At 40.8% G+C, this 24,566-nt stretch overlaps 1 protein-coding gene across 2 annotated transcripts; it reads right to left on the bottom strand.

Annotated features, from left to right (window-relative positions):
* Positions 1–510: 510 nt before the first annotated feature.
* On the bottom strand, positions 511–24,364 carry LOC129593969 (myosin-VIIa-like). Of its 2 annotated transcripts, none has more exons than XM_055490508.1 (31): positions 23,948–24,364; positions 19,126–19,359; positions 18,908–18,977; positions 18,727–18,806; positions 18,308–18,492; positions 17,375–17,753; positions 16,736–16,889; positions 16,474–16,671; positions 16,084–16,222; positions 15,810–16,020; positions 14,688–15,317; positions 13,162–13,341; positions 12,112–12,655; positions 11,324–11,502; positions 11,056–11,255; positions 10,346–10,766; positions 9,635–9,769; positions 9,394–9,441; positions 9,156–9,317; positions 8,207–8,404; positions 8,033–8,069; positions 7,039–7,283; positions 5,559–6,082; positions 3,852–4,149; positions 3,625–3,770; positions 3,464–3,557; positions 3,057–3,333; positions 2,485–2,654; positions 2,318–2,401; positions 2,011–2,130; positions 511–810 (listed from the first exon to the last, which is right to left on the bottom strand). In XM_055490508.1, exons 2-31 carry the CDS (start codon positions 19,264–19,266, stop codon positions 706–708), a joined length of 6,354 nt encoding a protein of 2,117 aa, XP_055346483.1. In that variant the 5' UTR covers positions 19,267–19,359; positions 23,948–24,364; the 3' UTR covers positions 511–705. The 2 variants fall into 2 exon arrangements, with proteins under 2 accessions (XP_055346483.1, XP_055346482.1); XM_055490507.1 differs by lacking the exon at positions 23,948–24,364 and adding an exon at positions 23,071–23,550.
* Between the last annotated feature and the right edge of the window lie 202 nt (positions 24,365–24,566).

Here is a 24,566-nt window from a genome sequence, read left to right as displayed (position 1 = left end):
TGCGTTTGAACTTTTAGAAATTTTGATTCAACCATAACTTTCCAGCCTGATGTTGCGCGCGCAAACGGGTTTCACGCCTATATATACAAATCCTTTGACTACAAGAGGTCTTAAAGCAATACAAAGTGTTTGGGAGCGCGCGACAGCGAAAGTTCTCGCTGATGTACACGATTTTGGCGCTACGTACCGGGCCAAATCCTTTAAGAGGACTACTAGCAGTAGAAAGCGAGTAATTTACCGTACCGTTTTTATCTCGCTAACATTGGTATAAAAGCTACGTGCACTGCGTAATAAGTATAAGGTAATTTACCGTAAGTAATTGTGGCGTAATCTTGATGACAATAATCTTGTGGTAATTTCTAATGTAGCAAACTGATTGGCTAATAACTGCAGCATTGTTGGAAATGGCAACCTTACAGTACGGCAAAGGTCACTATAGTTCTCAAGGATTCACCAAATCACACAAAAGGTCACTCACGCATTGTACTCCGCTTCGGTTTATGAGTTGGGTTTATCGTTATTTGAATAGACTTGCACATTTAATAACGACTTGTACAGAGTGTTAAATGATCAAAACTTCACAATCAAAACGCGATAATTTAACGAAGCACAGTTTTTAACCGACAAAACGTAATTCAAAACGGCATACAAGGAAGAACACTAGGAAAAATCACAACAGAACCGGGCCATACGACGAACACATGTTTAGTTCTCGTCAACTTTCAGCCGACTGGAATGACCGCGTTGTTTGTTCATCTGCTGCAGCATCAATCCGATATAGCTGGTCAGCAGATCGTCGATTTTATATCCCTGTTGAAAAGCAGCGTGTTTACTGATTAGTACTCCAACCCAAATATAATGTATTTAAGTTAATACATATAATGTATTTAAGTATAGTATATATATAGTACAAAGGACATTCCAAAAATAATTTTCCCTGTTTTACCTCTCCGTCAGTTGACACAATACAGAAATGATATATTTTTTCTTGGATAAACCATTATGTAACCTATCCGAGGAAACGACAATTAAAAGTTTCGGTGAAGAATAGGGAAAACGAAAAACCGAAATCCTTGAGGTACGTTTGCAGTTTTTTCAGGTCCTTTTTTGGAAATCATTCTTTTTATTGTCAGTTTCGTCCTTGAAATTATTTCGACGATTACTTTTAAGTATCAACTGCAAATAGTGTTAGTGTTATCACGAAGTTAGCAGAACGCTTTGAAAAGCTCCGAGTTTGAGGTAAACATTTATTTTTTGTAGGACACCAAAGTTCTCGGTTTTTAGCCTTCTCGCTTCTGTGAATACATCGTTCTATGTATTAAAAGAAAACGCATTTTATGGCCACTCGTGCGCACCTAAGATAACAAAGAAGTTTACTTCTCACCGGCACAAATAAATTTTTTAATGAATTTTGTCACTTTTTTACCGTAAGGATGCTAAGAAGCTTTCTGTTTTTGGTACCTACTCCCAGACACTTTCAATTTTCCCTCACAAGCGGATGGACCACATCATTTTATTTTAAAATCTCTTTTGTTAGAAGAAAGAATTTCTAACGTTACCACATTTTTTGTTTCTCAAAAACTTGGCGAGGCGATTGAGAAAAATTGCAAAATTAGTCCGCGGAAATCACGTGAAAAAGTGCGTAAGACCCTTCATGGTTTTCTCCGCAGTTTTTTTCTGTTTTAGTGGAGTTTAGGTGAGTTATGTTTTGTTTCGGTTCCTTAGTGAAGGACTTTTCTAACGATATGGCTAATAAAAGCTGAATGCGTTTTTGAAGGGAGATACAAAGTAGGGAAAATTATTTTTGGAATGTCCTTCGTATAAATGTATATATAAATGCATAAGTATACATAATAGTATATATAGATATATAATGTATTACTGCATATAGTGTATTAAGTTAATTTTAAAATCAGTTGATCATTATAAAGTTCACTGCCGCAGAAAATTTGGATTGCTACTAACAAAACTTAGCCATCAACAAATTCAACCAGTCTGAATAACGCGTACCAATGCGGTTTCGCAGAGCAGTTTGGTGCCGCGCACCAAATTGCCGATGGTCATGTGGAAGAAGGTGTTCCCGCTGCTCCAGTTGGAAATCCTCGTAAAGGGATGAACATCCAGAATTTTCTAATTTCAGACGAGAGCACATTTTAGTCGTCCCCAGCTATCGCTGATCATTCTATTTTCGTGATATCTTATTACGTTTTACAGTACTGCGTATTCTATAATGTAGTCTTTTTATTGCCAGAGTAGTGCACTGCTGATCATTTTTATTAATATCAACATTTATCATTCTATGCAAATATTTTGCTACCTTTGATGCCGGATCGATCAGATTGACGCCGTTCTTGTTGATGGCCAAGAGCAGACGCTCCGGATAATTCGAATCGGTTGTTTGCTGCAACCATTTTCACAACAAGTGATGAGTGTGACTGTGTTAACGAACCACTCTGTTTTCCGTAATTCTAAATTTCCGCATACCCGAACTTCGAAGAAGGCCGAACCGAATGTCGGCCACTTGGCGATGTATTTCAAGAAGGCCACTTTAGCGTCATCCTCACTATAGCCGGTATCGCCGTTAAACGACGCCGTAATCGAGCGTTTCCAGTCGGATGAGTTCTGTGCTCCGATTAAATCCAGCGGAATCAAATCTGCAACAACCAAATGATTCGCTTATTAACGTGTCCGATGAGCTGCTTACACGTTTCGCCGACTTTCACTTCACTTTCACGGTGAAAGTGACAGTTTTCTTACATTTGACACAGCGAAAAAATTCTAAGTTTCAACCATAATTCGATACAGCGCAACGACTAACATACCGATACACCGACAATTCAGCATCACATTTCGGCGCGATAAACTCGGCAGTTTAAAATCTCAATGGTCTTTTACCGACGAACAGTTTAACAGGACAAATCACAAAAAAAGTTGCCAAAATTGTTAATCACAGATTCGCAAATTAATTCTGTCCCTAATCAAAAAATAATAATATCCGACATTCAGTAAGCTGGTAATTAGAGTAGTACAAAATACAGAAAATTTCATGGTGTTACCTTTGAGTCGGTTGGGGATGGATTGCAGTTCATTCTTGCTCTCGCCATATTTAGCGCGGTAGATCAACGCGGCCAGCTTCATCGCGTCCTCCTTCTTGACATCGTGGAAGCCGCGGAGGTATTTGGGCAGTTCTTGGTGGTAGTGGAAGATGAGGTCGGCCTGCCGGTCACGCCCTGGCACCGTGTTGGTCCAGAGCTTCTTCATGAAGAAGACCTGGTAGGTGAACTGTGGGATGATCGTGCCGCTGCTGGGCTTGGCCTTCTTGATCCAATCCGTCTGCAATAAAGCGCACTTCATGCAAAAACCGTTATCACAGTGCAAAAATAACAGCGCAACTGTTTTCTCGACTGTGACATAGTCGCACCAGATTTCTTAGCGTGAAGAAATTACTCTGTAAAAGTCTTACCAAATGCCGAACAAAATCGAAGAAAAAGTCCGTTTCCGGCACACTGATGACCTTATCGGCAATTTTAACAAACAGACTGAATCCCTCGGAAGATCTGTAATAATACACAGCAAAATAATTAGAACACGATACTAATACAAAGGGAATTTCATTAACTTTACCGTAAATTTAATCTATGGGAAATATTATGGCAGAAATCTTTGGCTTTCGTGCTCGAGTCCACTTCGAACGCTTCATCCGTATCATCCGGGAAGTACACTTTGTGGAAGATCTGTGTGGTCTTGTGCTGGATGGCTTCCACTTCAACCTGCATAAATCGTCCGACATCATGCATTTTGCTTTCGTAGAATAATTATTGGGAAATATAATTTACCAGAAAACTGCTTACCTGATGTGGCGGATATTTGCGGGTGCCGGCTTTCTTGGTCTTCTGCAGCCGGTTAATGCAGTCCAGTGCGATTTGGTGGCGCTGTCGGGATCGGAGAATCGCCATACACTCCTTTAACAAGTTCTCACTGGGAGCGAACAAGCCGGTCACCAGCCACAACAACTCCCAGCCACGCTCCTCGCCCACACGACTGCGATTGTCGGTTAACTGCTTCAGAATCTGGCAGTAAATTTCGTCTTTTAGTAGGTCTTCCTTCAGTGCTTTCTCGAAGATCTGATCGGTTAGTTCATTCGACACTCTGCAAAATTCAACACAATTTTAACCCTATTACTTTCCTTCGTTTCTAAAAATTAAAAAACTTAAATATCACACATAAGTATGTATTTAGAACAGATACGTAAATTTGACAGTGAGTGCATCAAAAACCGGGAAAAAAATACTTTCCGAATTGATACTTCACTTTTAATAAAATTAGGTATACAAACTTAAACAGGTATTTCCTAAATTAAATACTTAAATTAAAATGGATACTGTATGTGAAATTAAATACGTACAGGTAGATAAATAAAAAACATGTTTCATAAAAATTATAATAACTAGACGCATAATCTTATACCAATGTAGAAAGCAATAAAATGTTTTAAAAAAGTCATGTGTAACTGCCAAAATACGAGGGTCACTCAGAAAGTAATGATAATCAGTATCAGTTAGTAATCATAAAATTATGCACTAATTTTTTAAAAACTGTAGCATTCATAACTAGATCATAGGGCAATGGCCGTGGCCATACCGCCTAAGGTTGGCGGTTTACAAGGCTCTGAACATGGCTGGGTAGCGCTGATTTTTCACTGATCACTGAAAACGTTGCCTTAATTACTGGCCAGTTTTCATGATATTATTTTGAAAAATTGATTTGCAGAGAGAAGTGTAGAATTTTTTCATGCTGCATTGCCTGTTCTGTTGCCTTAGTAAGGACCATTCTTTGCTGATGTTGCCAGCTGGTTCCAGCGAACTCGCACCGAGAACTGCGTTTTGACAACGGTGCTCAAATTTTGGAATATGTTTTCAGTTTTCACTTTCGAAAAGTCCTCATAGTCGAAACCCTGATCGTGAAGGATTCTTTTCCGACCCCGAAGCAATAGCAGAGGGTCTAAGCATTATGGAAGGAAAGGTGTCAAGGGTGTGCTGCAGCTTCTTACTGATAAAGCAGAAGAAGATGGTTTTTGACACGGTATCATCCGTGTGGTGCAATATCGCGAAAATCCACAGATAAGCACTCCGTTCCTGCTTTATTTTTTTTTCTCGGCCTGGAGTAAAAGTATCGTTCCACATTATTTTTCTTAGGTTACCTTAGTCCTTTATCTGTTCCAAATATTTCCTGGCTTGAAAAAATTGTTGCGTGGTAAAAAGTTTGAAAATGATGAAGAACTGGAAGAAAATATCAATACAGCGATCTCTAATTTACCACCTAATTTCTTTTCGAAAATGTTTGATGAGTGGCAGACTAGATGTTTGCGTTGCATAGAGATGAAGGGGCAGTATTTTGAGAAAATACGAGGAAAGCGCTGATGCAATAAAAAATCGTGCGATAGTTATCATTACTTTCTGAGTGACCCTCGTATCTATAACTTTCACCGTGAACCAAGTGCATACTCTACAGTAAAGTTGTGAAAAAAATGTAAAAATTCACCCAGACTGTTTTCTCACCTGGATTTCTTACTGGGCAGGTCGCCCATATACTTCATAATGGCCTGGAACGCCGAGCAGGCCTCCTGGCTGAGCTCATCCTTCACCTGGATCTTCTTGAGCAGCGGCAGCTTAATGGGCTCCCTGGTGTGCTTCCACAGTTCCTCCTTGTCCTTCTTGCGCACCGTCGTTAGCGGCGACGGGATGCCCATGACCGGGCCCTTCTTGGCCGGCTGACGGAAGTGCTCGGCGGCGTAGTGCTCCAGGGTGTGGAACTTGGCGGTGGGTTCCTGCACCGTGATCTTGTTCAGGTCCATGATGGTCATGGGGTCCATGGTGAAGAGGGTCAGCAGTTCGGGTTGCGGCTTACTGAGGGTGGGCAACAAGTACACGCATTCCGACCCGAAGTCGCCCACTTTGTTGGTGCGCTCGCAGCGCCCGTAACACCAGCCGCCGTTCAGCAAGCTCTCGCCGGTGGTGTTGTTCTCCAGGATGATCAGGTCGCCCTTCTCGAAGCTGAGGAAGGAGGAGTTCTCTGTTGGAGCCTAACAAGATATACACATGATGGTACAGTAAAACAGCCGAAACCATATATGGTGTTCTTGTTCATACATGCATACCAAATACATACATACTGAAAATACGCACATACCAAGTATGTAGGTATCTGATTTAGTTGCTTTTATAATATATGTATTTGAACAAAATTATATACAGTACATGTTTTTAACACGTAAACTTGTAGTGAAACGCACATTCTACAAGAAACAACAAAAATATTATATAATATTAAAAAACTTCATCCTTAAAGATATCTTTTGCATCCATTTCTGTAAGTGCACCACGATCGTCTTAACCGACCATGATTACTGCAATTTATAGCGTTTGACGTTCAAAATCAACAATTTCCACAAAGAATTCTGCTTCAAAGTGAAGAAAAAAATAATTGAGAACAATTTACATATTAACGGTTTCAATTTAATTTACGAAAGACGTCGATGAAATGCTTTTCAACTGAGGGTCTGCCCAATGTGGATAACTCATGTGAATCGACCATTTGCCACTGCTCTACGATTGTCTAATGTCTATCGTAACATTTACCACGAATACGATATACCTAACCGTGACTGTGTACTAACGGTTCCGAATTTAAAAGCCGTTTCAAATAACTAACCATGTTAAAAAAATACAAAAAATGTCCCAGGTTCACAAAAACAAATGAAAACGTATGTCCATGTTTACAAAAAAATAAAAACAAAATACTTCTCATGTTTACAATTACCAATCAGCAAAAACAACGAACAAGTATACTCAGCCTGCGTGTCAACCGTTAAATGCACGATTAAGCCGTGTAATCCGGTTAACTACCGTCGGTAATCCTCAAAACCGGCAACATTAACAAGACGCTTAACAAGCAAACGCATTTCCGCACCCAGCCCTCGATAATCCTTAGTACACGCTACACAATCTAAGCACCGCCGATCTGCAATTCTCTCCTTACCTTGAAATCCTGGATGGCCACACAGTATTTACTCTTCCGCTTCAGGCCGTCCAGGAAGAAGGCGATCAGCTCCTGAATGTCCTCGGCGTTGCTGGATCTGAAACTGAAATTCCCGCGGATGGTCTGCAGATTGAAGAAGATGGACTGCGTGCGGATCCCGTTGGCCTGCTGCTCCGGCTTGACGCAGGCGATCCCCGTGATCTCCGGGTACGTCAACTCCAGCAGCACCTGCTCATCATCGTCCACTGCAACACATCAACCCGCATCAGACAACATAACGACAACGTCGTCCATCGTCAACCACGCGCATCTGACACGTCCTCCATCATAACGTCATTCAGCCAGCATCATATCAATAATTATGATCATGCCGGTGTATAACGGAGAAAACGGACAGTTTGTCTTTTTCTCTATACTGTGTTTATGTAAATAATCAAGACGCTCGTGCTGTTGGTGCTGAGCACGAGAGACAACCATGTCAAGTGCGGCAGCAGCAACAGGGAATTAACTAGGGAAGCACGTTGATTTTTCCCAAGCAGTGTTTTACCTGAACTGTTTTTTAACAGTTTGGCGAAGAGTATGATCAACCTAAGTTGGCAATTTCAAACCGAGAAGTTAGTTTTCTGTACCAGCAGTTGAGGCGGTCAGAATGCGTATAAACGGTCACTCTTGGCCCACAGCAACAGCTAACGGTCAAATTTTGTTTGACTTTAGAGTGACAAAAATAGAAATAACAATTCTGCAGTCAAGCGTCAAAGTTTGACCTGACAAAAAAATTTTGAACGAATTTTTTTTTTATTTTTACAATCTTATGTGTCACAAAAAGACCTTTGTTGTACTATAACGGTTAAAGGTATTGAGTACTTGACCTTTCGACTCGAGAGAAGAGACTATTGTTTTTTTAATATTAAAACAATTTTAACTACCACGAATTGTGCCAGCGTTCGCAAACATTGTTACAGGGAATTCATTGCACACCCAGTCGGTCACTCACCTACGTACACGCCGGTCCAATTGACGGCCATGATTACCTGCGCATGATAAACAAACAACCGATGAATATTCCCCTGACAAGCCGCATTCACACGCATCACGCCAGCGGACGCGGCAAACCAATTTGCTCGACTGTTCGCCGCGTACGCAAACCGCAAGCACGGACGCATCTTACATCGTTCTTGGGGAGCGGCGGGCCTTCCAGCCGGTAGGCCTCGTAGAAGCGGCTGAAGAGCAGCGGCCAGGTGTACTTGCTGTAGCCCACGATGTCCTCTTTCACTTTCAGCGAGGCGGACTTCTCGCGGACGTAGTAGCTGCGCTGGTACGCCGCCATGATCAGGTTGGCCCAGCGCTCCACGGCCCGATCACCGCTCTGTTGGAAAGGTCAAGAGAAGGTTAATATGACTCCACCAACGATTAAGGACAATTACTGCATATTAAATTCATATTGCTGCTTTTGAATTTATTATTAATAATACAAGCACTCATAACATCAGTAACATGAAATAATCTAGGGTAGATCAATAAAAATGGCAACCACACAGACAGTCCATTCGTATTTGCGAAAACAGATGCATAAGAAAAAAGCGACGGAACAAAATTCATGTAGAAATCCCATTTTGTCAAACGTTTAATTTCGACATAAAATAATACAATTTAGCAAACACAAGAAAAACAAAAGGCTTTCCGAATAGAATAGAAATCATAATTCTTTAGAAACTAAACGTTGTCAGAAAACTGTAAAAAAATTTAAATTACAACGGTGACAAATTTAATGGTTTCAAAGTAATTCCAGCCACATGTTAACAACACAACCGTTTTATAAGAAAAACCTAAAAACTAAATTCTTAAACCCGCACGTGAGAATTATAAGGAATCAAAATGTTGAAAAGATTGTTTCACAAACGAATATGAATTGCAAACATCGGCATCTAAAAAATTTATTGCAATATCTAAAAAAAACAATTTGATGAAAACAAAAACTGAAGATAAAGCAATCTTTAAATTTTTGCAACGTATAACTAAAATTTGAACAAGAATCGCTTAATTAAAAAATGTAATCAGAATTCCTCAAAATATATACAATATATTAAGTGGGATCTATGTGTTGGTAGTGTTATTACCGTAATATACGAATCGGGAATATACTGCTGCACCAGACTCAACAGTCGATCATAATTCACATCGGTGGTGAAGTCCACATAGTACTGTTGAGCCGCGACCATCGCCAGATCCTCCTCTTTATCGCAGCGGTATTCGCCAAACTTCACTCCTCTCACCACTTGCTGCAAAACATCAACACATACACATTATCCCCCCATTATCTGCGGATTATCCATGACAATGGCATTATGTCAATACCTGATAAATAAGGTTTGTTGCTACAGCATCGTCGGTGGGATTATGCCACTGTAATCAGCAGAAGAAAAAAACAGCGTGAGAAGCCGGCGTATAACTACTAGTACTGTTTAAATGCGCTGCGATGCGGCTCATTGCGTGTATCGAAAGTGCTGACGGTACGGTTCGTTGGAACCAGGTGAGTACTGTTGCCGTATTGTACATACAATTGTTAACTGTATTATTATGTGTGTATTTTCCATACCGGCGTGAAGATCTCTTTGCGGAAGAACAATCGCCATGGCGCGTTGCGTTCTTGAGCGCCCTGTTCTTTGGCATACTGCTCGCACTGCGAGATGGCGTCCATCACGTGGTCGCCACTCGAACCCAACGAGGACACCTGTTGACAATGCGAAGTTTAAGGAAAATTATTAAATATCCGTAGCTAATTTTACCACATTATGTAGTTAAAACGGCACAGACCTAACGGTTGACTTGCGTAGCGGCTGCATGCGGTAATTAAAATGACATTAAATATTAAAAACTGAATTACTGAAGTAAAATTTTATCAACTAATTATAAAATACCATTTATTTAGGAAATTGCAATCAACTGTAATAAAAAGTGTAATTTAATTAAAATTTCCCGCTTATGTCGATGTGGCATGTGCACATTTACATTTTCCAGTTTAAATTTAAAATATCTGGAAGCAACGTTTTACACAAGTTAGCAAACTTCCACTTTAATTTTTCTACATTGAGATCTCAATTAAAATTTGATTTGTAAATCTGAAGGTCACAGAAATTTTTTATTTTACTCACAAAATTTTTGGGCAAATTGTAAATCCGTCAAAAATTTTTTCGAACATAATGCAATACCGGAAGAATTTTTATGTATTTATGATTTCACGCCACCCAAAATTTGAGTGTGTTATCGTTTGCGTATTCGCTAGGAAATTTGCTGATTAATCACTGACCTTGTCAAAAAGCGCGATATACAGCGAGAAGCCAAAGGTATCCTTCAACTGAATTTTATTGGCCAGCTGCTCACACAGCTCTTTAGCTGTAGTGGCCGAATCAGCCAGCAACATCTTAGTGGTTCCGTCCATAAACGTAATCGGCAACATGATGGGCTTCTTGGATTTACTGGCCTGCAGCTCCAACCAACTGGGCGGTTGGCTGCGGGCTCCGTTGCCGAAGGTCCGTTTTAACCGCTCCTCGCAGTACGGGGCGTAGCCGGCCGGACCTTCCCGGATGAAACACTGCAGATATTTCAGGAAGCGCTCCGACGGAGCGAAACAGCCGACACAGAGTGACAACAAAATCCAGCCACGGGCGTGGCTGTTCTTGCTCGGATTGCCGGTTAATTGCTTAACGATTTGGCAGTAAATCTCATCACTAAAATAAAGGTCACGCCTTCCGTACATAAAAAAAATTACCGGAAAAATATTCGCGAAAATATATAGCAATAAAATCGCAAAAAAATTCAACGATAAAATAGTACAAACTCAATACCTCTGTTTTTTGCTCAAGAACAAATTAAAACAGAATAAAATTAATAAAAAATAATAGAATATATATATGTAGTTAGATTAATAATAAACAAGAAAAAAACAGCGAGGTAGCAAAACCTGTTTAGAGCATGAAAACAAAAAGATAAAATAGTAATTGGTTTCCGAATTAATACCGTAATTCAGGACGAAGAATTCCGTGGCCGATAATAAAATGCAGCTTCTCCAAATGCGACGTGGGCCGGCTTTCCAGCAGTTCGTAATACTCTTCCGGTACATCATCATCATCAGCGGAGTTGAGTTTGGTCAATTTATTCAGTTTGGTTTTCTTCCGAATCGTCATGCTGATGATTTTCTTCCGTATTGATTTGCTTCCCTACCAGGTTATTTAATTATGAACTTCAAACATCCATAACAATTACGTACGGTGTATATATGCTGTACCTTGGATTTGTCTTCGTCGACAATCATGTGCGAATCACGACCATCCCCATTCTGGAAATCCATGCCGCCGTTCTTCTGGAAGGCCCGACCCAATGTCGAGTAGATGCCGGTCATCACCGAGACGTTCTTATGCGGTTCACCGTTCAGCGTCGGCTGGTATTTTGGCTCAGGTAAATCACCTGTCAAAAAGTTTATTCAATGTCATACGCATATTAATTTTAATTCTGCAAAATGCACTCTGCACTAATATTTTTAAGGCAGGCAGACTGATCCACACAGTGGCAAAGTCAACCGACTCTACACTTCGGTTTCTGGTAGTTACATAATTTTTTGATTCTGTAACGTTAGTGAACTTAATTAAATCATTAAATGAGAAACTCTTCCGAGCTGTTTAAATCAGGGGGTATGAATATTAGGTATGTAAACCATCCATTTTAAACACGTCCACTCTGGGTTTACATAGCCCACTGCACCATGCATCCACAATTTTTTTATGAATTTTCATCTTACTATTTTTATTTTCCCGTCTTATTAATTTTTACACATTTACCTCATTTTATAAACAGCTTTCATTTTAAAATTCCTAAACATTTTGTGCTGCATTAGGTTATCTAGTTTATCTTCTGCCTCCATGACACGCATTGTAGTGAATTGTATGCAAAAATATGACCTTTCTATGTGAAAAAAAATTTTGAAAACATTGAAAGATGGCTAACTATCGCGAAAATTCCGTACATGAAAATCAGATGAATACTTTTTCTATTCCTGAAAATTACATTACATCGTACCCATAAAACGCAATATGGCAATCCACACCGCGAGCGCCGCGCGCCGATCCACCTCCGTGGCCAGCTGCAGCAACGAATTCTTCAACAACCGTCGCGTAAACGAATGCGACGCGTTCCCCTGAAAGTACGCCGCGGCGAACTTCTGGAACTTATGCCGACTGATCTCCTCGTCATCGGACGGCGTCGTGGCCATCACCGGCGGCACCGGGGTCCCGGCGTCCTCGTCAGCAGCCGGCAGGATGCTCCCGCCGTTGCGGTCCTCGTGTTCGTGGATGTCGAACATCTGGTCGATGACGGTGCTGGGATCGGTTAAACCGCTCTGGTCTTCCGCGCTGGACTCGGGCGAGGGCCGCTGGTCCATGTCGACGGTCAGGAGGGGCGGCAGTAGGCCGGGGTTGCGGCGCATCCGCTCGTAGCGCTCGCGGGCCAGGCGGCCGCGGCAGCGCGCTTGGAGGAGGACGATGCAGGTGCGGAGCTGCCGGAAGCGGGCGTTGAGTTGGCGGGCTTTGAGCAGGGCTTGCAGACGGGCGATACCGGTTTTAATCTGCACATGCAACAGTGAACGCCATACAAACAAATCAGGCCCACATAGTCTGTAGTTGTAACAGTGGGACATTCAGTGATTACACAACTTAACATTGATCAAACACAACATCACGAATTACATCATTTCAGAGTTTAAACTAAAATTTTTCAAAATGCTTCCAACTAATAGTTGTAATGAATATTTTTTTAGAATTATTTTACCGATAGATACTTACCATTCATATGTAGGTACAGTAAATTGCCTGATCTGCTAAATTTATATTTAATAACTTTAATTACATGTATATTTAGTATTTACATCTTTTAAGCGGGCGAAGGGTGTAGCATTTCGATTGTTTCATTAAAATCAGTTTGTAATGAAATGTGATTTTTTATGTAAATTATTCAACCTTTATGACCTCTTCGCCTAAACTAAAGTACCAGAAAACTAACTAAAATTTGAAAAGTAAATTTATTTAATGAAAAAAAAAATTGTATTGCTATACAGATACAGCCTGTACTCACGTTGCGGTACTTCCTACGCTGCTGGTGACCGCGCCATGTCTTCTGGATGACCAGCGCGGCGTCCTTCATCTGACGGTACTTCTTCCGGCACAAGTATCCGCGCACGCATTTCTGGATGAGGATGATCTTCTTGGCCAAGACCTGTTCGCGAGCGTGCTCCAGGAGAATATCATGGGCGTCCTATATGAACCCCAACCGTTATTCCGGTTCTATCAGTATAAGCAACTGATTTTCCTACGCTTACATCACCGTTTCCGATTTACTGTAGGAATCTAGAAAACGTCGACTGCAGTAACGCCGCGTTAATCTGCACGGTATGCATTACTCCATTACATGCGCACCGGATAATAGCGCATTAAGTGTTGATGCTAACAACATTAGCGGCCATTGTGCATGTACCATGTCTTCCAGTTCTTCTTTGTTGTGTAAATATGCTGGCTAAGCCGATCAGCAGACTGGTCGGTACTGAATAAAATAATAATCAAAGGTATGTACCGTATACGTAATCTTCATTATGCACGATACGGGCAAGCTGGATTTAGTAAACGCTTCTGTGGGACGAAGTACGAACAACAAAATGCCAAGCGGCTTCTGACACACAACTCAATTCCCATATACCGGAAACAAGCTACCCAGTGGACATTTAAAACCTAGGGAAGAATTATTTTATTTTTATAGACAAGAGCTACTTTATGCAAAATACAAAAGTAATTGGTTGTCCAGCGAGAATTTATTGATATTTTAAATAAAATATCGTAGTCTGTATTCCCTTTACATGGGCACTTACAACTTTAAATAAGCGTGAATAGTGACGAAACAGTATCTTACGAAACGCTACGCGAGCCATACACTGCACTACACATAGGTCTTGTCCCGAATTCGAAGCGAATCTCGTTGCGATACAGCAACTCCACCTCGCGAGGTGGCTTCGCGTACCGTATCTGTAGGCGTGGCCACTGCATACAGCCACCTCGTGCGGTTGAGCAACCGTACCAAAGCTGGTTTCGCTACGAATTAATTCGAGACGAGGCCTTACATTAAGATGTCTGCAGACTGCAGTCATGACCACAGATGTGCGGTTGCGCTGTTTGACTCTCCAATTTCTCTTTTGAATATTTATTTAATGATTTCAACACTCGAGTCCACCTATATGAGATCCCACATTGGAATAAATGACCAATTAAACAGAATTGCTAATATATAAAGCTGAACGGTATGGCGCAACCGAAACATATGTGGCAGTGAGTCAGTGACTACAGAGTAGAGCATGTAGATATCTTGATGTAGTGCAGTGGAGCATCAACCACAGTGCCCAAAGGTGCAACCGTGCGAGCAAATACTACAGAGTGCTTAAATAATTAACTGCTCTAGTTTAATACAATTGCTAAAACATTTTTGCCATTATTATGTACTAGTCATTTTTTTTATTATGTACAAGTTCTTGCAATCACTTTTGCATGGATTCTGTTAGAAACTGTGGAGTGTCCTAAAAGATGCTCCAATGTAAACGCAAACACTCGACGTACCTTGAGAAAGACTTTAGTCTTGCCCAGCTGATAATCCACATTCCCCAGCACCGCCTTGCAAATCCGCAGCGTCGCCTCACGGCAATCCCCGGCTTTATGCGCCGGCGGGATCCCGCGCGCCAGCACCCGATAGCGGTCGACAAAATCGTAAAACACATGGCGGATGGGGTACCCCGCCCGCCGGATGCGAATCGTTTCCATCATCCCGGAATAGCGCAGCTGTTTACAGCACAACGGCCGGTCGAAGAGCAGTGGTTTCTTCTTCTCATTCGGTTTGATACAGCGGATGAAGAACGGCCGGCACGTGCTCAGCTGTTTCATCAACGAGTCCAGGGATTTTTTGAATTGGATCGCCAGGGTGGGGGATTTTTTCCGCGTCTCCGCCGACATGTTGATCTCGTCCTTGAAGAGACTGCGGAGGAATTTGTTGCGGGAGGTCTGGATGAGCTGGATGAGATCGCCGGAGAAGGTGTCGCGGTTCTTTTCTAAAAAGTTCTTGGCGTCGTAGAATACCACGCCGGCAAAGTGGGCGATACCGAATTTCGTGTTGGCGTCGGAACGGGGCTTGACGTAGTGCCGGTTGGTGCCGTGCTGGGCGTGCATCTTGTTCAGCATCGTACTGTCGCTGCCCTGTTAATACCAAGAAATTACCAATAAATTTTGAAATAAAAAAATATAACTTAGGTTATTTAACAAAAATATAATTTTATATAATATAAGAATCCATCATATCGACCGAAATAATTCTTTGTATCTTAATTATTAATTCATTCACCATTAATTTATTCGAGTTTTAATTGATTATTTGGTCTCTACAGTTATATTTCAATTTAGTATTTGATTTAGCTCACCGCTAAACAATCATAAAACAACTGAATAAATATATATCAGCAATACATAAATTACATAGTTCTTGAAAACCGATGAAATTAGTGATGCAAAATCTATTCGAATCGGGGAGTAACCCAATAAAATCTGTAGCCAGAATAATTGTTAATGTACATACGCTACATCATTCATAAGATATGACATAGTCTAAAGAACACGGTTTATTGTCTGTTATATTGCGCAATAATTTCTAGTTATTTTATGTGGTATTTTGGTTTGTGTTTCTTTTCTTACCTTGGGAAAGCGGCTTTCCTCGTCGATGAGGGCAATAATACTCAGCGGTTTGGCCGCGATCATATCCAGACAGTCCTGATTGTCGACGAACTCAATGTGGCGCCACTGGATGGACTCCTGGTTGTACTCCTCCTGCTCCAGCTTAAAGATATGCCGCACGAAGAACTGCTGGAGGTTTTCGTTGGCGAAATTAATGCACAGTTGCTCAAAACTGTAATCAGATAGATAACCTGTACCAGTGCCGAAAACGTCCGCCGCGAGCTGTGTGAATTACCTATTGTGATCGAAATTCTCAAAGCCGAAGATGTCCAGCACGCCGATACTGTTCCGCTGATGCCGGGTGGACTTTTTCGGTTTGTAGATGGTCTGGTTGATCTTCTCCACGATCCAGACGAACATCCGGCCATAAATGCCTGAAAACCGGGAAAAATTGCTAACCCCTGCGCAGAGAGCTTCCATACATCCACGCATTTATTAAATTGCATATAGCAACGCAATAAAATACAAACAGCATTTTTTATTTATCAGAAGTCGTAAATTATATGCTATTTGATTTTAATTTTAAAACAATTTCTACCCAAGTATGTACATACTGTATTTTTCGAAAATTCATCAATTAATGGAATCTTAATAATGGAATTCTCATGATATCTAGACCACTGACCTTTAACGAAGGCATCGCGGACGTCGATGCTCTGCGCGGCGCCCATGGTGGAGATGACGATCTCGCCCTGCGCGATGATACTGCGCGTCGTCAGCGCGTCGTTCAGCTCCTTATTGTTGACCTCCAGGAGGCGCGCCGCTCGATTGATCCAGCCCATGTCGCGGATCTCCACCGCGTCCAGATTGTCGATCACCGTGGCTGCAAAACACAATCCTTAGTTACCGACATCCTCTGCACCCCCATCATCTTCACAGCGTCTCACCTTTGTACTTGATATTGCCGAGATGCAGCAGCGCACTGACGATCTTCAGCACCTCCCAGATATCCTCCGGGTTGAACATCAGCACCATCATCGCCGACCGGATGTCGGCAAATTCCGCCGCGTCATCCCGTCCATCGCAGGTTAGACTCCGCCCCTGATTCAAGCAAAAAAGTCACATTTAGCACGTTCTGTACAAATATTATTTATCTGATTTCGTATATTTTCTCATATGATAATAATATTATAAGGTACAGTATCTTGTACGATATTCTTTCTACACATTTATTGTACTGTATATAAGCATTTATGTTTACTTTATTTTCTTTGTATTCATGCAAACAGTTCTTTTGTAAATTTAATCGACTAGCAAAGGTGTAATACACTAATTAAAATTCTTGAATAGTTCCTTTTATATTTGTATCGACTGAACAAATACAGTATTCTTGCGTTTGTGCATTTTAAGGATAATTAATTTTATTTCCGGTTGCGACTTTCTGGTATGTACTTCATGCTAGAAGTATTTACAAAATTATGCCGAGTACCGGCTTGGCGCTAAATCATGGGCTATACATCCGAAATTTTGATGTCAAAAATTAAATTTTATATAGTCGCAAAAATTCATCTTTCGGAAATACGTACTCTCGTTAGTATATCGTAATGCGCCGCATCCTGCAGCTCCAGTTTCTTCTTCTCGTCCATGGTCAGGCCGGCCAGCATGCAGTAGAAGATGTGATAGTTGCGTTCCCCCTCGCTTTGGCTGACGATCCGCGACTTCTCCAGCAGATACTGATCGATCTTGGCGCCCTCAATGTAGCCGTCCTTGTTGAAGTGGATGTCGATGTACTTGCCGAAACGGCTGCTGTTGTCGTTGCGGATGGTCTTGGCGTTCCCGAAGGCCTCCAGGATGGGGTTGGCCTCCAGGATCTGCGACTCGATCATGGAGTGCTGACCGGAAATGGCCGCCAGGAACTGCAGGATCAGCTTCGTGCTCTCCGTTTTCCCCGCCCCGCTTTCGCCACTGCGCGCAATATTATACGAATTATTCAACGAATAAATATACCTAAATTGTACGATAAATACACTACAACCAAAAGCGTAAGAAGCCAGTTGTTTTCCGGAAACAATTAATCACTATCGGGTCAAATACCCAATTACGCTTATACAAATCGTAAATTTTGTTTATGGTCATTTTCGTCACTACTAAAATTTAATTGCCAATTTATTAACAATGCATCTACACATTAACAATGCAATTTATTAACAATGCATCTACGTGTAATTGCATCTATATATCAAACGTAAGTTTAGGTTTAAATAGTTTTCTCCTCCGCTGAAAATTGATTACAATTGTCGCGGCTAAAAAATAATATTTGTGTGGAAAATTAGTTTATATATTATTGTAAAACTGTTTTACTCAACAAGTCAATAACACAAAATATTTTTAAAAAATATAAAACAGTGTAAATTTTTATCAGGGTGATTTTTAACGGAAAATGCACGTCGGCGACCCGGCATCGCCAACACGAGCTTGATTATGTTGGAAATTGTCATAAAAAATTGTGCAAAAATGACCTGATGATGATGCATTGATCCTGCTTGTAGCGCAGCATATCCGTGTAGGAATTGTCGCCGATGGCGAAGATGTGCGGCGGCAATTCACCGATGCGCCGGCCGCGGTAGGCCTGGATCTGTTCGGCCGTGTAGATGGGCAGGATCTGGTACGGGTTCACCGCCACCAGAATCGACCCGGTGTACGTCTACAACATCCCACAAAATCAGGCCACACGCTCCACAAATATGCATTCGTTTAACCATTGCAAATATTAAATTATTCATCATTACATGGTCTCAACTATCACCACACTAACTATGAATTTTGCACCGGTTATCACGCATATTATTAAGAATATTTCGGTGGAATGTGCTTTTACGCCGATTTCGTGAGAAACGATGGAAAAATTAGTGAAGCGTGGCTTGTCATTGCAACATACATAGATTAAATTGCGGTTGTAGCGGATGAGCAAATTGCGCAGGATACCGGCTTCATGAAGGTCACCCAGTGAGATCATGTCTGCAAAAACACACAGCGATGATCAACGTATTATTTTAGTGCTGTTCGTTGCGCTTCTCCGCTTTTGTATCGGTTGTAAGAATATATCCGAAATACTGCACCTTCAACGCCTTCTTTGGACGAGGTATGCATGTGCTTCGTCACACGCTTCTCGGGATCGATCCGCGCTTCCTGCAAAAAGTTATCAATTAATTAAAACTAATTACGAAATTACAGTAATAATTTATTATTAATTACGGAATACTGAAAAAAGGAATACTAGTAAATAAATATATATATTAAAATCGACGGAAGTGTATTAGGATAGTCGATTAATGACCTTTCTGTCGTCATCGCGGACGATGATCCCGTTGGAGTCGGCGGAGACGACCAGCGCCCCGATGGCCACGTCGAATTCGCCACGCCGTTCCGCCGGCGCCGGCTCGATCCAGATGTAGTCGCCCGGGGAGACGAAGGGCATTTTCCCGTTTTAACGTATTATGTCCACTTATCACAGGCTGCAGCAGTGGTCAATCAAAGAGGACCGTCCACACTTCACCATCCGCAGCTATACCTGACGACATCCAACGAAAAAAATAATAACGCAACGTCCACACATATATATCTGCATCGAGCTTTTTATATAGTTTACAGTTTATTTTTCCAGGCAATAATTTCTTGAATTTAATTTTTCAGAAATTAATTTCTTAACATCAACTTATTTTTCCAGGTATTAATTTCCTAATTTTAAATTTAATTGTTTAGAAATTAATCTCTTGATTTTTTAGTTTTCACTGGATCGCATTTGGATAACATCCATTACATATAGACACTTTTTATCGTCCAATGACCATTTTCGTTAATTTATCTTAGTCTTTCGTCTTTATCTTATCACCATGTAACACGGAACAAACTGCCCACGTAACATATAAATATCGTTCAAACTTCAGACGCGTATGGCACGCATAACGAACACAAAAGCAGCCTGCATGTGGTTGTTTCGTGAATTGCTGTTTCCGGTCGAGATAGCCCATTATGCCGCGTAAATGATCATAATGACCAGCAGCGAATTAGCCGCTGTTCACGCCGGTATATATGGAAAATTCGCACGTTCCGTTCAAGTGGACAATGCCATAAATATTCACCAGCCACCGGAAGCCGGTCTCAATTAAAGTGCGATTAAATTGCTCCGCTGGATCACAACGCCGGCAGAACACTGCGAATACGCTACGACAGAACGTGCAATTGTTGCGCTGGTCCAGCACGAACCGGCCATGTTACACGCTCGTAAATGTTAGCCTAATTACAGCGCAAAAAGCTACAGAAAATCTGCTAGAAATTTCACATTAGTTTTTGTATTAATTTCGTATTAATTTAGAAATTATCATTTTACTGTTACACAATACTTTTACTGTATAATATTATTTCAACTGATTACTAGATAGCAAATCGTTAGCGATAGCTGCAATAGTCACAAAAATCCAAAATCTTCGCAGAACAATTAAAAAAACAAATTCATAGAATTAATTAGAAATAATCGAATAAATATCGGCTTCATTCTGATTATTACATATATTTTTTTGATTGTCTTAGAACTGATTTGGGCCAGATATTTTTTAAAATCAAAGCGCGACTGATGCACGGAATAAGTCTGAGATTTATATAAGAAAAATAATTATTGAAGGTTTCTATAAAAATTTTGTCAAACGAATTAGACCGGCAGTTGCAAAAAACGCTTGTCAAGACCACCGGTTACCGGTGGTGCATTAGCCAGCGGTTAAACATGAATGAAGCACACTTGCCACAAATACACAATTATCGTGACACAAAAGATTGCGCATGATGGATGAGTGTGAATAACAGCAGCGGCGATGATAGTGAATCGGTATGCGTTACACAATTTTAACAACCCGTTCCGCTGTAATCATGCAAGAACACATGCTGTGCCACACTACGGTGAGATTTCAATTCATCAACCTGTACAAAATCATTACATTTTTTCATATCAAACGAGAAAATATTAATCAGAAATTTTATCACCAATTTTGATTTAATTTCTCTATTTTACTGATCCATTTTTTGGAGCAGCTCTAAATTTTCCAGTATAACAAACGCAGCTAATACGCGTATTTATTCAGTTAATCCAAATTCGGCGAGAAATTGTGGGATATTTTATAAATAAATCAGTCTGAAAAGGAAATGCTTGGCGTCGCGCATCACATTGTGGAAAGTGAAAATAGCCGGCATAAACAGTTTATGCGGTCAGTGTTGTCTGTCAAAATAACTGAAGGACATATGTCACTTGAACGACACCACTTGAGTTTTAATTTCCTATTCATGCTGCACAGTACACTGCACCGACTGCATTATTCAAGGGCCGCCAGTTTTTTATATGCCAGCAATTTTCCATAACTCTGATTTTCGGCCTTTCCAAAATAAAAATTATTTATTTTATTATCACCTGCAATACATCAATTTATTCTATAAAAAACAGTCGAAAATTTCCTCAATTAAGCACTTCCGGTACATGATTTATATTCGCCTGGAAAAAAATAATTTTATAATCAAATTTCCTATAATTACTACTTCCGGTACATGGTTTTATACAAATAGGTTTGTAAAAACACCAATTTTATCCTCGTTATTTTACTTGAGTGAAAATTTTATTTGCAAATGTTTTATTACAAAAAAATTAAGAATAAATTCAAAAACGTAAGTAGGAAGAGTTACCGTATTTAATTAAGAGAAACAAATAAATTAAGCACTTTATCATGACAGAATACAACACTGGACTATAAATGCATTGAGGGGAGAACGCGAGTGCAAATATAAAAACGATTTTGGCGGTGATAATTTTGTCGGTCGGTTAGGTCGGAAAGCAGCCGCTAAGTGGGGCATTTTGTGCTGTTCTCACGTCGCAGTACATTATGATATAGACTGTGCTAGTAGCTGTGTATGAATTGTCACAGCTTGTCAGTCAAGGTCAGAAACAACAAGGTCTTAATTACTGCTGGACAGTGCAAATATACATAACTTCACATTGGGCCTGCACATGCCAATAAACAGCCCAACAGCACTCTCTACGCTACCTTAATCACGCACACACAATTATGCCCAGCCGACCGTTCAATCAGACCACGCAAACACCAACCCAACAAGCCGTCTTCCACACTGCGGAATTAATGGGATTTTTAAATTTCAGATTAATTCACTCACTGTATAAAATTCAAAATATACACCGGCAGATTAACAAAGGAATTCTTATAAGACTTACAAGATTTTTATTAACACTTCCTATTTCTATAAGGAAATTTCTATAAGGATCTTTATTTCTATAAGACTTTTAATATTTTTATAAGGTATCAGTTTTTATTTCGATGTACAGTTCCCAGGTCAATACATTTCCAAAAAAAATCAGCACCGATTACATTAGCTTCTAAAAATTCTCTGCATACTAAAACGATACTAAAACGATCGTAAATTTCTGCATATTCAATCGAAAAAATCACGGTAAAATTTCCTCTCCCCAGTTTTCTCCACATAAAATTATTCCTAATTTTAATTTCTCTTAAATTCTCATTCTGCATCGTTTTCCACTGCCTGCGCTTCTTAGTCCCCTGCAGAGAATTCAGTAGTATACAGTATTGTCTCAAAAATACAAAACAGAATTAAAAAAATCTATCGTTTAATATCGGTCTTTTAACTGAAATAGAAACTGCTTAAAACACTTTCAACATACGATTTTTGGAGCCATTGCAGCAGGGTCTACTAATCTGGTCAATGACGATCCGTACCAGCCCCTGATCTCTGCGCTCTTGCCGTCATGATGCACTTCCGGCTACCATGGCACAATCGAAAAGCAGACAGGTTGGTCACAACTCGTTTTTATAATGGAAACAACAGAAATCCTGATGCCGGAAATCGGCACTTTATGCTGATTAAACGAAAACGTTTACATTACATATCTAGTCCATAGCTGGGCAGTTAGCCTGACTGAACAGCCACCCCTCGATTAATTTGAGCACCGTCTGCCACATCGACTGAACCCAATGAAATCAGAAATAAATCGCCATAAATCGGAATTTAAAAAAAAACGTAGTTCGCGCTATAAAAGCAATAATTAATATTAAAAATATATTCATCAATAAATCTACAAGGTTTACAATTAAATTCAACAAATGCCAATTTCCGCTACGTAAATTAATCAAGTTCATTGCTACATAATTAAACTTATGTATTTATTTAGGATCAAAATGTAAACCAATTAATATGTTGATTCGCTCACCGACTGAATCACATTATGCTGAATTCCCCGCGTTAAACGAACCAATAAACACCCGGTTCGCAATGGCACAATAAATTAGCAGCGATTAACCGTGTTAAACTCTGACAGTCGGACAATTGATTATGGCACCAATATGCTTCACGGTATTATAGCTTCCCTCGTCTGCCAGCCGCAAAACCGAATTCTACTCGTTCAATCACAAGCCGCAATAAATCTCCATCGTCCCTTCTTTTTTCACCAGGCAGAACGTTCGTGATATTCGGTTAATAACAATAATTATGTACACAGCCACCGTCGCAGTGGAAATATGTGTATTATCAAACAAACCGTTAGTCCGACTAACAATACACTGCGCATACACACGCACCGGTAGCCAAGGTATGGTAGTTTATTGACAAACCGCTCTCTTTTCTCTCTATCCGCGCTGCAGTTAACCGAGCTCTATTTTACCTGAGCAAACGCAGCGCGCACCGAATCAGACTACGACCTTGAGATAAGGCGACATTTATTTCCAAACCGGCTTCCAATTAAGCCACTACTGACTGTACACCGTACAGGTGCATTTCGGCCACTGGTACAGCGACGTATCGCTGGTAGCGTCAGCACCGTATAACTCGGTTTCTGATTCTTTGTTATATGCGCGCGGACGCTATCGGTATCCGCCCACGAACTATTAAAAATGTGTTTACTGATAAACTGATTGTACTGCGACTGTTACGATATGTACACGCTATCTGACGATTAAACGGCAATTTTGTCAAACGCTAGCGCCACTCACATTCCTGATGCAAAACAGACTACAGATTCAAAGAAATTTTTAACTGCTTTGTAAGACCAACAAAATTAATGGCACTAGCAGATGTACGAGGATGCTTACCTGTTTGTGTCAGCTACAGAAGGATGAATGTCGGTTCTGCTTTCTGCGTACAACAGGATACGCTGCGCAGAATCGCCGTTCTCCATCATCCACATAAGGAGCGCGTCCGACTGGATGACCTAAAAAAACAGGAAGAAGTACCACTTTTAATAAGAGCCAGCAAAGAGTGCTACCAGATGACGCTAACAAAATGAAGGGTCCCCTAGCACTGCTGCTGCACACATCGTTTCCTTCCGTATAACGATGCGAAAAACCACCCCTAATCCTATCTCGATATCCGTTATGCCAGAACTGCACAGGAGGCCGTGTGCTCCTAAATCCCTGCCGCGTCGTATCCGCTTAAAATTTTCCGATTTTTTGGGCTTAACTTCCAACCCTTCATCCAGCGGCTGCATCCTATAAAAACTCAGGAATAACGAGTAAACAGCTGCCACAACAATACGCGTTGACGCTGTGTACAAAACCTGCATTCGTCGCCGGCTGGTGGTCGCGTTGAGCGTACTGCCAAAATAAAACGCACTGAGCACCTTTAAGGTTCGGATATCGTTGTACGGGCAGGTACTTCTAGATTAAAGAGACTTCCGTGGTTTTAGATAGCATCTTATACGCTTATTGCACT

Source organism: Paramacrobiotus metropolitanus, unplaced genomic scaffold, assembly GCF_019649055.1.
Source record: "Paramacrobiotus metropolitanus isolate TYO unplaced genomic scaffold, Prichtersi_v1.0 Parri_scaffold0000065, whole genome shotgun sequence".
Taxonomy (NCBI): domain Eukaryota; kingdom Metazoa; phylum Tardigrada; class Eutardigrada; order Parachela; family Macrobiotidae; genus Paramacrobiotus; species Paramacrobiotus metropolitanus.
This window is presented reverse-complemented; position numbering and strand designations above follow the sequence as displayed.